This window comes from Bufo gargarizans, chromosome 3 (genome assembly GCF_014858855.1).
Source record: "Bufo gargarizans isolate SCDJY-AF-19 chromosome 3, ASM1485885v1, whole genome shotgun sequence".
Taxonomy (NCBI): domain Eukaryota; kingdom Metazoa; phylum Chordata; class Amphibia; order Anura; family Bufonidae; genus Bufo; species Bufo gargarizans.
In genome coordinates, this window is record NC_058082.1 from 311,382,621 (window position 1) to 311,397,020 (window position 14,400).

A 14,400-nucleotide genomic window follows, 5' to 3' on the forward strand; every position below is an offset into this window, starting at 1 on the left:
TTGACACTATAGTATATATTAGATGCCATGTGGTAAGTAGTGGAAATCTGGGTCAGAATTGCACAAAACGATTATTCCATTCCTAGAATTATGCGTGCTATCACTTCCTGTTAATGATGCGGAGAAGATGACAAGTAGAAAAATCTACTCTGTGAACACAGATTCATGTTCAATTTAGCTTCATACAGTTTGGGTCACACTGAGCAGCTTCAATTTGGCAATATATGAGCTAAAATAAAATGTAATATGTAAAGGGCCTTATTGTTTGTTTCCTCTTTTCTTCGGCAAGTCAGCACATAGATCAAGGATGTCATAATTTCCTCAAGAGCTTGGATGCATATACTAACAATAGAGACATTTAAGATGTTGGGCCATAAGAGGAAAAATGTGCAACAGAAAGAGGGTCATCTTAACTAATCCTGTCTAAGATAAAGACAGCATAAACTTAGTCAATGATCTGCCAAATTTATCACAGTGGTGCATGATGTGTGATAGATTTGGCGAATATTACTAGAAGTTAGATTATTCCAGCTAAAGGCTGGGCTGATAGGATACCATTATTTTGCGCCAAACAATGGTTCACATGCCATTAATAATTCTGGAGTAGAGATGAGCAAATTTCTGGAAATTCATTTTCAGTTTGATTCTAAGGAATCAGTTGAAATATTTGTTTCAGCATACAGTGCCTGTCAGTGACTGGCAGCTATCTCTGTATAGTCACACAGGAATGTTATCAATCATTGATAACACCTCCCCCATATACAGCTATCAGTGACTGACAGCTATCTCTATATACACACTTACACGGGGAATACTATCAATCACTGATAACACCTTCCCCGTGTACAGCTATCAGTGACTGACAGCTATCTCTATATACACACTTACACGGGGAATACTATCAATCACTGATAACACCTTCCCCATGCACAGCTATCAATGACTGACAGCTATCTCTATATACACACTTACACAGGGAATACTATCAATCACTGATAACACCTCCCCCATGTACAGCTATCAGTGACTGGCAGCTATCTCTATATACATACTTACACGGGGAATACTATCAATCACTGATAACACCTCCCCCATGTACAGCTATCAGTGACTCGCAGCTATCTCTATATACACATTTACACGGGGAATACTATCAATCACTGATAACACCTCCCCCATGTACAGCTATCAGTGACTGACAGCTATCTCTATATACACACTTACACGGGGAATACTATCAATCACTGATAACACCTCCCCATGTACAGCTATCAGTGACTGACAGCTATCTCTATATACACACTTACACGGGGAATACTATCAATCACTGATAACACCTTCCCCATGCACAGCTATCAGTGACTGACAGCTATCTCTATATACACACTTACACAGGGAATACTATCAATCACTGATAACACCTCCCCCATGCACAGCTATCAGTGACTGGCAGCTATCTCTATATACACACTTACACAGGGAATACTATCAATCACTGATAACACCTCCCCCATGTACAGCTATCAGTGACTGGCAGCTATCTCTATATACACACTTACACGGGGAATACTATCAATCACTGATAACACCTCCCCCATGTACAGCTATCAGTGACTGACAGCTATCTCTATATACACACTTACACGGGGAATACTATCAATCACTGATAACACCTTCCCCGTGTACAGCTATCAGTGACTGACAGCTATCTCTATATACACACTTACACGGGGAATACTATCAATCACTGATAACACCTTCCCCATGCACAGCTATCAGTGACTGGCAGCTATCTCTATATACACACTTACACAGGGAATACTATCAATCACTGATAACACCTCCCCCATGTACAGCTATCAGTGACTGACAGCTATCTATGTATACACACTTACACGGGGAATACTATCAATCACTGATAACACCTTCCCCATGCACAGCTATCAGTGACTGACAGCTATCTATGTATACACACTTACACGGGGAATACTATCAATCACTGATAACACCTTCCCCATGTACAGCTATCAGTGACTGACAGCTATCTCTATATACACACTTACACGGGGAATACTATCAATCACTGATAACACCTTCCCCATGCACAGCTATCAGTGACTGACAGCTATCTCTATATACACACTTACACAGGGAATACTATCAATCACTGATAACACCTCCCCCATGTACAGATATCAGTGACTGACAGCTATCTATGTATACACACACAGAGAATGCTATCACTCATTAATAACACCCCCCCGTGTATAGATTTTAGTAACTGACAGCTATCTCTTTATACACATTTACACAGAGAATGATATCAATCACTGATAACACCTCCCCGTGTACAGCTATCAGTGACTGACAGCTATCTCTTTATACACATTTACACAGAGAATGATATCAATCACTGATAACACCTCCCCGTGTACAGCTATCAGTGACTGACAGCTATCTCTGTATCCATACTTACACAGAAAATGCTATCAATCACTGATAACACTTCCCCCATGTACAACTTTCAGTGACTGACAGCTATCTATGTATACACACTTACACAGAGAATGCTATCAATCATTCATAACACCCCCCTGCAGGGGCGTTGCTAGGGTCTCAAAAGACCCGGGGCCCAAGCCCCAATAAAAATTGCCCAATTCTCAAAGTCAACCAATCGCCCCCCCAACCACTCCCCCTTCAAACACTAGCACTGAAGACATTTTACTTTACTTGCTATACAGCAGCACGTATCTTTCACATCCAGTGCCTCCCAGGTGACGTCTCCTCTGATGTAGATCTTCTCTGTCATCATCTTTTCCATTCGGTCCGGACAACTTCTCTCAGCCGCGCCTCGTCTCTGCAGAGTGTGAAACACAGACATCTTAGGCTGCTTTCACACCTGCGTTAGGTGTGGATCCGTCTAGTATCTGCACAGACATATCCGCACCTATAATGCAAACGCTTGTATCCGTTCAGAACAGATCTGTTTGCATTATTCTTTTTTTTAAAGTCTAAGTAAAAACGGATCCGTCCTGACCTGCATTAAAAGTCAATGGGGGATGGATTCGTTTTCAACTGCACCATATTGTGTCAGCTGCAAGCAGCGTTTTGGTGTCCGCATCCAGAGCGGAATGGAGGTTGAACGGAGCCAAACTGATGCATTCTGAACGGACCCTTATCCATTCAGAATGCATTGGGGCTGAACTGATCCGTTTTGAACCGTTTGTGAGAGCCCTGAAACGGATCTCACAAACGGAATTCAAAACGCCAGTGTGAAAGTAGCCTTAGGTTCCTCACTTTTCTGTACCCCCAAATACTATCCTGAAGAAAAATGAGTGCCCCCAAAGTAATAGTACTCCTCATAGTCCCACCAATAGTAATTCCCTTCTAGAATGCCCTCATTAGTAATACTGTCCCCCTACAGTGCCCCCAACAGTGATAGTGCTCCACAAGAGTGCCTCCATTAGTAAAATAGCCCTCCGGTATAAATAATGTCCTTGCAGAGCCCCTAGTAGAAATAAGGCCCCCCTATTATTATCCCAGTGGTAATAAAGCTCTCTACAGACCCCTCAGTAGTAATAAGGCCCCCATAATGCTCTTAATAGAAATGCTGTGGATCTTTAAGTCCCTCCTATAGAGCCCCCAGTAGTAATAAAAACGCTTAATGTCCCCTGGATTTAAAATGTCCCCACAGTGCCCCCAGTATTTATAATACCCCCTACTGTTATAATGCTCACCCTGAAGTTCCCCAGTATTTATATCGCCCCCTACTGTTATAATGCTCGCCTTAAAGCGCCCCCAGTATTTATAATGCCCCCTGCAGTGCCCCCTGTAGTTATATTCCTCCGTTTACTGTCCTCAGAAATTATAATTCCTCAGCCCCTCCACCATACAGTCCCATGTAAATAATATTATTTCCCTCCTCCGCCATAGAGTCCCATGTAAATACCATCACACCATCTCTCCAGCCCCCTCCAATATACAGGCGCATGTAAATAACATCCCTCTCTATCTACAGCCCCCTCCAAAATACAGTCCCATGTAAATAACTTCAGCCCTCACATACAGTCCCAGTTAAATAACTACAACTCCCAACATTGCTCTGCCTCTCACGCTGAGTAATCTACCCCTTCACTTACCCCTCTCCTCATGTAGCAGACCTCACCACAGCTTCTTCCCAGGACTTCTCTTCACTTCTGAGCTGTCCTGTCCTGCACTGGTCACATGATGATGACATCATCACAGGTCCTTTTCAGCTACTGCATTTAGAACTGATCACAACGACTGTGATGTCATCACAGGTCCTTCAGCTCTTGCAAGGCATTAGATTCCTGAGGATGGCAATACAGTTGGATCTATCTGGCAGGCAGTACTTTCTGGGCCTGGGACAAAACATCAGGGGCCCAGGCCCCGAATGTTTTACCCGAGCAACGCCCCTCCCCCCTGTATACAGATTTCAGTCACTGACAGCTATCTCTGTATATACATTTACACAGAGAATGCTATTAATCACTAATAACACCTCTCCCATGTACAGCTATCAGTGACTGACAGCTATCTATGTATACACACTTACACAGAGAATGTTATCAATCATTGATAAGACAGCCCCTGGGTACAACTATCAGTGACTACCAGCTATCTATGTATACACATTTACACAGAGAATGCTATCAATCACTGATAATACCTCAGCCCTGTATGACTATCAGTAACTGACAGCTATCTCTGTATACATACTTACACAGAAAATGCTATCAGTCACTGATAAGACAGCCCCCTGTACAACTGAAAGCAGAAAAAGCTGAGATTTAGATACATTTTCAAATTTTAGTTTTTCCACAAAACTATATAAATATATATTCAGCTCCTCCTGCCTCAGATTGCACTTTTGAGGTGGCAGGTCCTCTTTAAACAGATAATGAGCAAGAATGACCTCCATGGATCAGATTTGGACCTCCATGGATCTGATATGGACAGACCATCAATACTTTTGTTATGGGTAAAATGTATGCCAGTGCTGGTGCAAGGAATATTATGACACCAACAGGAAAGACAACATTACCTGAATAGAGCCTTTCTTTACACACCTTTATAAAAAATTTGCTTATCAGTAGTTTCCTAGTAAATGAGGTAGACTGTTAAACCATTATTGTATGCAAAATGTTTGGATAGACATGAGACTATTATAATCCCTTATTTTGAAATTACATCAATACACTCAAGATGAATCACTTCAAAGACCAGACTTAGAATTATAAAGCATTCCGGTTTGGAAATTTGTTTTGGAAGCATGAAAAAAACTCTAACAGGATAATTAAGTACAGAAATAAAAGCTTAATTCCTAAAAGGGCAGATTTTCCATTGCCAATCTGCAGTCAGTTAAGTACAGAATTTGAAAAAAAAACTAAACAACTAAAAGTATGCATTTTAGGAAACAAAACGGAAATGTTAAAGACATGTTAACACTGCATCTAAACAGTAGTTAGACCATAAAACCTTTTATCCATATTTGTAGATATGATTATACCGATTTACATTGACAGGATTCAACTAGTTAAAGGAGACAACCACCTTGTCAGTGGTCTGCATCCGGTGGCTGTACAACTGTTGCGAAATTACAAGGCTATACACACCATGGAAACCTGCAGATTGACATGGCACGATGGGTTTTGTAGTTGCACAATAGCTGGAGGGTCACAGGTTGAAAGCCGCTGCACTAAATTGCTACTGTCAGCATCCGCAGCAGAAATCTTTGGATCCTTATACTTGCTTACTTTCCCAGATTGTCTGGGATTCTCCTTAAATAAGGGACACCTCCTGGAGACCTTCTGGACTTCCTGGGGGTGAAACCTCTCCAAAAGACTGCCTTTTGAAAAAGACCACCCTCCTAACCAGATCAGGTTTCCCGTGACAGATTTGAAAACCTCAGTCATAATAAGTCTCATGTACAGTAGGCTCTTTAACTAATAAATCAAAAACAGGTAGATTTCCCCAAATTTGTAAAATATAATTCCTCCATTAAAGGAATTTTGCTACCATTATACTGTAGGTTCCTTTCCATTCCAGCAGCTATTATAAAATGCAGTATGAAAGCTTAGTTAGGTGATGATGCCCTCATGACATGGATCCAAAAATTCCAGTATGGGGGTGGTAGGCAGAAAATGGCATCTAGCTACAGGGAACTAAGCCACCCAACCCCTCTAATTTTGTCAAATGACTGAGTGGGTTGACAAAAACGGCCATTCCACCACATGGTTATTAATATATTAGGCTATTTACAGACTCTTGTTTGGTGACATGGGAAGGTGTTTCATGAGTGCAGGGTCACCATCATTAGTGTGTTTTACAGGGGCTGGTACTGATGACTTTGTAATGTCTCTTAGACATATAGATTACTGCTTGTAAAATGCTACATTTTAGATTTACTTACCATAGAAAAACATTTTGCTATGTAACCTTATAAAAAGACGTTTCATATGTGACCCATAATCTTGTCTAATACGAAACATGAAACCTATAAGTTAAGAGTCTGAGCACTGGTTCGATTTCCTCAGTAGGTCTGAATGAATGAGGAGGGGTGGTGCCATGTCTGCTCTGTGGTCTACTCTAATAACTTGAAGGATGCAGAAGGTTTTGTGAAGACGTCAGTAGTTACAAAAGCAGTTCCCCACTACAGCTGAGAGGGAGTTAGAATTGATGAAATGTTCATAGTTTAGAAGGACAGTTTCTAATAGTTTTAAAAATGGTGAATAAGTCATTTGTGTCAGAGAACAAGAATGTGACCATCCAATTATACTGAGTTTCAATGAGACTGGCATCATTAAGCAGGGTGGGCGGTATTCACGGACATGCGTCTCAAGCTGAAGCACTGCTCAGCAGGTATTGCAATCTTTTGACACAATATCATTGTAGGCTTCATGTATAAAACAATGCAAGCAGTGCAGGCAGATTGTAAAGCGGTTTTACACAGATACCAGCTTGCATACCGCACTCTAACAAATGACAAAATGTATTGTTTTCTATAGACAACTTATTTGGTTATTGTCACCATCACTTTTTATGTTCTAGTTTCTCGCTTTTTTTTTATTATAAAAGAACCTGAATGATGTTTATTATAATAATGCTTGGGGCAACATCATTCTCAGGCAGTGTGAATTTTATTTGTAATGACCTGCCATTTATTAGATTATGGCATACAAGTGGCTGTCCAAGTGTTTTATACTGATGACCTAGGCTCAGGGTAGGTCATCAGTATCTAATTGGTGGGGGTCCAACTGCCTGCAATCCCGCCGATCAGCTCACAGCCTCTTCCTAGGCCAGTGATGTTCCACAGCCTAGGTACAGTTCAGTCCCATTCAAGTAAATGGGGCTGAGCTGTGATACCAAGCACAGCCCCTATCCAATAGACTGTGCTGTGCTAGGAAAGCCGTGAAGAGGCTGCAGTGCTCTGATGAGTGCTGTGGTGTCTTCAAAGAACTGATCAGTAGTGTTGGGCGCGAATATTCGAATTGTGAATTTCAATCGTGAATATCGCCACTTTGAGAATTTGCGAAGATTTAGAATATAGTGCTATATATTCTTATTCGCGAATATTCTAGATTTTTTTTCATCTTAATCCATGATCCCTCCCTGCTTCTTGCTTGTAGGCCAAAAAGAAGGTTGCAATGTCTTTGTCTGAGCTTAGCAACATCCCTAGCAACCAATAGGAAAGTTGCCTACCCCTTACTATATAAGAGACTCCCCAGTAGCCCTTGTATGCAGTATTTTGCAGATCTGAGGGATACAGCAGTGTTATTGCTGTGCTCTCTGCTTTCCTGTGTCATTACATTAGATAGTTAGTTAGCTTATATATATATAATACAGATAGTTAGTGGGAGAGAGTCAGTGTAGGTTAGATAGTGATATAGTGTAGCTTATAGGTTCCAGTGCAGGGTGTTAGGTAGTGTGATAGGCTCTGTTGTCCATACATACATGCTACAGACATGGTGCTGTGATGTCGCAACAATACTTAGTGCACCAATCAGTAATATGTACTCAGACCTGATAAAATGTGATGTTGCACGTATTGCACAAAAATATGCGCATCAATAATTGCCGATTTTCGCAATCGAAAATATATTGGAGCGCTATAAAGCTATTGTAATGTTCTGCCGTGCCAACCATTTTCTCCAGTCTCAGGAAACTTCTAGCAGCTTGAAAAGTGTAGCAACAGTGACCCACGCCTGTATTGCGCGGGCAATACGCAAATATTACATTGTCGATGGAAAGCCAAAGACAAGCAAGGAGGTGTATTTTATTGTTTCACTGCTCCCTGTGATGAGATAGTAGTTCTGGCAAATCAAGGGAACAAATATGTATATATTTGGCCCCCAAATAGCAAATTATGACTGTTTGGGAACCCCAAAATGTGATTTTTAAAAGAGTTTACAGCTTATTCAATATATATTTTTAGAATCCTAGTTGCAATCTTCACCCACTGGCATTTTACATCTACTTCATCCAATAAATATTGATATTAGATATCCATCTAAAGTATATTTGCTATACCATAGTTGATCATTTGGATTAAATAGAATATGTTTTTGTCTTTGAAGATGTCTTTTGACTCCTATTAAATCAAGATGGAAATAACTGAAAGCTAAGCATAATAGAAAGGTTGAACTAGGGATTGTTTGTTGGCCCAGCCAGACCATACGTTGGCGCAACGGTATATGCACATTGATGTAAAATGTAAATTCAGTGGGAAAAATCTACTAATCCTATGGATGGCGTAAATTTAGACAGGCTGTGAAGACCTTTGCCAGATTTATCGCTGTGGTTCAGGCTGGATGATAAATTTGACACCAAAATTGTGGCACAATCCTAGCACAAACCATTGCATTTTAGACTACGTCCCTTCCTGCTAAGCCATTTCCCTTTTTCAGACTAGGCGCAGAAACCTGTATGCATTGAATTGCACCACTTTTTGGAACAATTTATCTAGGTGTACTCACATTATTAAAAGTGGGCCTATGTGTTTAGAGGTATTCCCAGTTGTATTGTCCTCCAAACTTTGTAGCATTTTAGGCTACAGTTGTACTATGGTAAGTGCATGTTAGTATGGCGTAGTCAACATTTGTTGTGATGTAAATTGCGCCATCCAGATTCATTATAATGGAATAATACATTTCAAAACTAAAACACTAATTAAAAAGTTAAGATAAAATAAGATTACATTTAGTTGACATATTTTGGTAGCAAAAATTGGAGGCAAACTAAATGGTCAGTCAAAAGGGAGAATGACGCTTCCAACAATACATGCACATCAGCTGATTGTACTTCATAAAATGCACTTTTTACGTTATTTTAACGACAATAGAAAGGAGAAAAAGCCACGCACAAAAATATCATTAAGGATACAATGCATATAAATCTATAATATATAATGCAGAGCATACATTATGGGTAGTGAAGAATTAATACAACTACAAATTGTCTTGTAATTCTGACATAACTCAACATCAACAGTGATATATGGTGTAGATTATTACTAAATAGTGATAGAGTGAGGCCTACCTCTTCCACTTCTACCAACAAAGCGAAGATCATTGAATCGAGCTACTTGATTCTTCATGACAGCAGAAGCGTTTCTCAACTCGGCTGAATAGTTCTCATCATTTCCAGCCATCACTGTTACTACTGTCCCGTCAGGCACATCACCCAGTGCCACAACCTGCAACGAGACAACTATGTTTAGAGAACTATGCATTAGTTACCTATGAGTTTTAAATTTAGTCAAGTGTATATCACAAGTGCTACTAATGCACATTGATAATACCAGATGATAGGGGAATGGTGCGAGCACTCAGTAAATGTGGTACCTAGAAATAGGACTGATTTATAAATCTAGGCTATCCAAATTCTTAATGTGTCATCCACAGAACTACATTAGTCATCTTGCATGAATTATGGCCTATTTCATTAACCTTCTAAATATTATATTGTTTAAAATTAAATAAAAATTATTTCTTTTGCAAATTTCTAGTTCTAATTTAACAACCAACAGGAACAGATCTGTTTAAACGATGAATCTGCCCTAATGGCTTCTCATTCATGCTATATTGTCTATATGCCATTGCTGATCATCGTGTAATATATATCACAATGTAGGTAGACATTTATAGGGTAAGGGCATTTTATCTTCCAGATGGTTTGGATGTAATGTGTTAGGTGGCATTTCGGCCATCATTTATATAATTTACTATAAGTACATTAAAAAAACAGTCAAAATTGGGTAGCATTCTTTAGACAACCAGTTGTAGCATCAGTGCATATGAATTTATGATGTTATCAGTACTGCAAAGCAAATGCTCTTTATCGGGGATTCTTATACAAGGCATTCCAATATATATGAATTTCAGTGCAAGAATGGCTTTAATGAACATCTTTGCTAATGATGATTAATAAGATACTTGGACTTCAAAGGTTTCTGATGACACGAAATTCACTCAAAAGCATTTAAATAATCATAATTTGTTTTGTAGTTTTAAATTGCTGCAAAAATTGCTAATGTTAGACAAATGATAAATTATTTCAAATTATGTTCGGATTCATCTTTTGTTGTTATTTCATAATAAACATATTTCACTTGATTCTTAAGAATCAAGTTTCATATATTAAAAGTTTTGGACTATTTTATATACATTTTAACATTTCTTTAAGATGTATGTTGTGAACTGCACTTGTTCCTACAGGTGCTAGTAATAATAATAATAATATACCGTATATATTTGCCTATATTAGTATGCAAATATATATTTTGTTACCTATTAGGCATTATTGTACTGTACAGAGAATGCACTTGCATTGGTCTTTGTATCTTTTGTACTGTTTTTGTTTTTCCCTTTGCCCAGTTGGGTTTTTATAGTCTGTTTCCCATTTAGATTTTGTTCTTGCTCCTCATGCAGTATGTTATGGCACTTTTTTCATGATTGTTAGTTATTGTTTCTCTTTTTTCTTTATATATATATATATATATATATATATATATATTATTTTTTTTCTTCCCTAATAATTGGATTTAATATTGCAAATAAAATACAGTTTTTCAATAATGCAATAATGTTTATACTTCATCATAGATCATTAATCATAATTAATAGACCGTCAATCGTTTACATGAAAATTGTGAATCATATATAATTATTGTCCCATTTTATTCTGGAGATGGATAGCCTTTTTAAAACAACAGCCTAATGAAGCATCTTCTGATAGAGACTCTCTTTACTCTTAAGGTTTTGTCAAACCTCAAACCTTCTTGTTTATTACTAAGATAACTTTGTCTTTGTACGTTATTTCTCTACAGAACTTTTCTTTACATGTGCGTGCTATCGCTTCTCTTCAATCTCTGACCACAGATATCTCATGTTCTCCAATGTGTAAAGCAGCAGCCCACTGATTTCCCATCAACAGATACAGCACTCAAGCAGCACAAAACTTGCTATTTTATACGATTTCTTCTATATAGAATATTGCAAAAGCAAAGCATAGGACAGACACAGAAAGCATCTATTTGCAGTTTTATATGTTTCTGTGAATAAAAAGTCATTAGATTCTTGATATGTGTTTCAGATCGTACCCTAAAATTAACCGTAGCAATTTAGAGTAAAATTAGGAATGACAAATGCATAATCAAACTATAAAATTATACAATTAAGATATGTGATAAAATAAAGGCTAAATCTTTAGTAAGTGGCTCAGTGAGGAGACTACTATGGTAACACAGGTGGATGCACATTGGAGGTCATGAGATATCTGTGGTCAGAGATTGAAGAGAAGCGATAGCACGCACATCTAAAGAAAATTTAGTGGGGAAATAAAGTACAATAACCAAGTTAACATGGTAATAAACAAATAGGTTTGAGGTTTCACATAGTTTGCTCCACTTCAAAAGACTGTAACCGTAAAGGGAGTCTCTATCAGTAGATGCTGCGTTAGGCTGTTGTTTCTAGACCATGCATAGATTTTACAGAATTTTATGGTTAATGTAGGGTTTTTGTTCCTGATCATTACACTTGATATTCTTCAGAAGAGGAGGAGGAGGAGTGACAATGAGGTTGAGACTGGTTTGTGAAGTGGTGTACCAATCATACCAAACTGTATGCTAAAATCAGTCCTCACACAGAACATTTGGTTAAGCAATACCGACACAATAAACCATGAAGAAAAATATGACTGTCAATTTACAATGGTCTATCCTACTATTTCTGACAGTGGGATTTCTTTTTCATCTGCACTGCTAAATGAGTGCCTGCTAGATCTTATCAGTTTGTAAACTGCGCAGTAATAGATTTCTTATATAAACCATATATTTTAGACCATTGCACGACTGCACAGATGCAGTATTGATGAGTTTGTCATTTGGCTCGACTCATATTGTCTGTGGTTTTAAATAGGTCTGACGGAAAACCTGCTACATTATCTTCCCCACAGAGATCTCTCATAATGCCCAAAAATGTAGGCATAAAAAATAAAAAAAAGTACACTAGGCTAACTCTAATATAGAACCCAGTAGACGGGGCATGTGAAAAGCTGACTCTTACGTGGATTACGTGGAAGTTAGCAGGTGCAATAGTCACTAAGCATCAAAGTATGAAAAGTACATTTAGACATCTACTACAAATATGAAACTTCTGCTTAATTTTCCTGATAAGTGCACCGCCATTTACCTTAAATGCTACTGGAAGGGTCTTGTTGCATCTCCAATGTGAAGGCAGGACAGAGCATAAGAAGTTGGGGCTGTCAGTCCGGACAAGTTCTCCAGCGTGATCTGCGAGGACATCCACTACCGTTCTTATCTCCATTCTCGTCCGTCCTGTGCCAGAAGAGCTGATGGTTCCATTGCTGTCTCCCATTTTACCGCAGGAGAAGGTAGTCGATGGAGGAGTAAAGCGCCGGCTGGTGCTCGGGTCTACTGGAATACGCATTACAACAAGAAGAGTTAAAAAGTGCCAGCCACTGGGTCTAAACTAGAAGTTTAGTGTCTCTTTCACAAATTTTAACTCGCAGTAAACCAGACAAGGCACTCAATTTTCATTTAAGATTAGTTATCACGGATCTTTTCTGAAAAGAATAAAAGAGTCCAGAGATCAGTAGCTCAGGAAGTGACTGTCTGATCTGAAATCTGCACGGGTGGTGGAGAAGGGGTGTTGCATGCGAAGAAACTCTGTGCCCAACCTCGTCTTCTCAAGTTTCTGCACCCTCCTTAAAGCACCAAAACCACAAAAAAATGTTACGAAGTCTACAGCTATAACAGCGATCCAAGTAGCAATGCTTAGAAACTTTACAAGCACTGGTTGTGTGATATGGCAGCTGGTTCTCCTGCAAAAGTCAGATCTAAGGCTGTAAAATGGACATCAGATGACTAAGAACAGTAGTTTTCTTTATATAACAGTCCAGAAACTCTACGAAATGTGAAAAAAGGCATGAGAAAACAGAAGTTAGCACACATCTGTCTTCTTCCTGATGGTCATGAAAAGAGCAGTCAGCATAAAAAGATGTGGGGGTGGTTAAAGGTTTTCTCTGAAAATCCCAATTTACTTATGGAACAATCCTAGAGACGTGTTACAGAAAGTCAAGCCAATGTAGATAAAAAAGAAACTTCTCTACATTCCAAGTCACAGGTCACAGTGAACTGGAGTCTCCTTTTATCTCATATGCTGATGCATGGAATAATCCCAACAGTTTTCCCTCTACTGATCTGCCCAGAAAAGTGCAAGAGTCGTGTCCTGTCATCCAGCATTTACACCAGAGCTGTCACAGGGAGGGGAGGAGAGAGCAAGTGTGACTGGCAAATCAACAGTGCAAGCCCTGTCTATAGGAGACCAGAAGCCCACAAAAGGGTGTGCCTGCAAGACAACTCCCCCTGCCCCTGTAGAGAGGGAGCCTGCTCCGAAGACAGAAACATAGATGTGCTCGAATACATGCAACAATCAGGCATGACCACAACTTGTATAAAAAGTATTTGCATGCATTCACCACCCTAGTACAATAATCCACTGATCATTATTAATAATGGCAACCTCAGATAGATGGCTATGTAGAGAGTAAAGTTACAGATGGCATATGTGGCTATTAGGTAAGGAGACAGGAAAAGATAGATTGGATACATTAGACAGATATGATAGACAGATAGATAAGATAGGCATATGAGATAGATTATATATATATATATATATATATATATATATATATATAATCTATTAGATGATAGATATATGAGGTAGCTAGATCATAGAAATTAGACAGACATAGATAGAAATTACAGATAGATAGATCGATAGATAGAGATAGATAGATTATAGATATTATATGGACAGACATAGATAGATATTACAGATAGATAGATAGATATAGATA

General features: G+C 38.8%; 1 protein-coding gene across 1 annotated transcript in view; it reads right to left on the reverse strand.

The window, feature by feature from the left end:
• RUNX3 (RUNX family transcription factor 3) overlaps nt 1-13,782 on the reverse strand; it is a 62,995-nt gene extending 49,213 nt beyond the window's left edge. Inside the window, exons 1-2 of the mRNA XM_044287354.1 lie at nt 12,711-13,782; nt 9,559-9,715 (exon numbers count right to left, since the gene is read on the reverse strand). Coding sequence (XP_044143289.1) covers nt 9,559-9,715; nt 12,711-12,968 — 415 coding nt within the window. The 5' untranslated portion in view covers nt 12,969-13,782. The remainder of the gene's footprint in view (nt 1-9,558; nt 9,716-12,710) is intronic.
• Between the last annotated feature and the right edge of the window lie 618 nt (nt 13,783-14,400).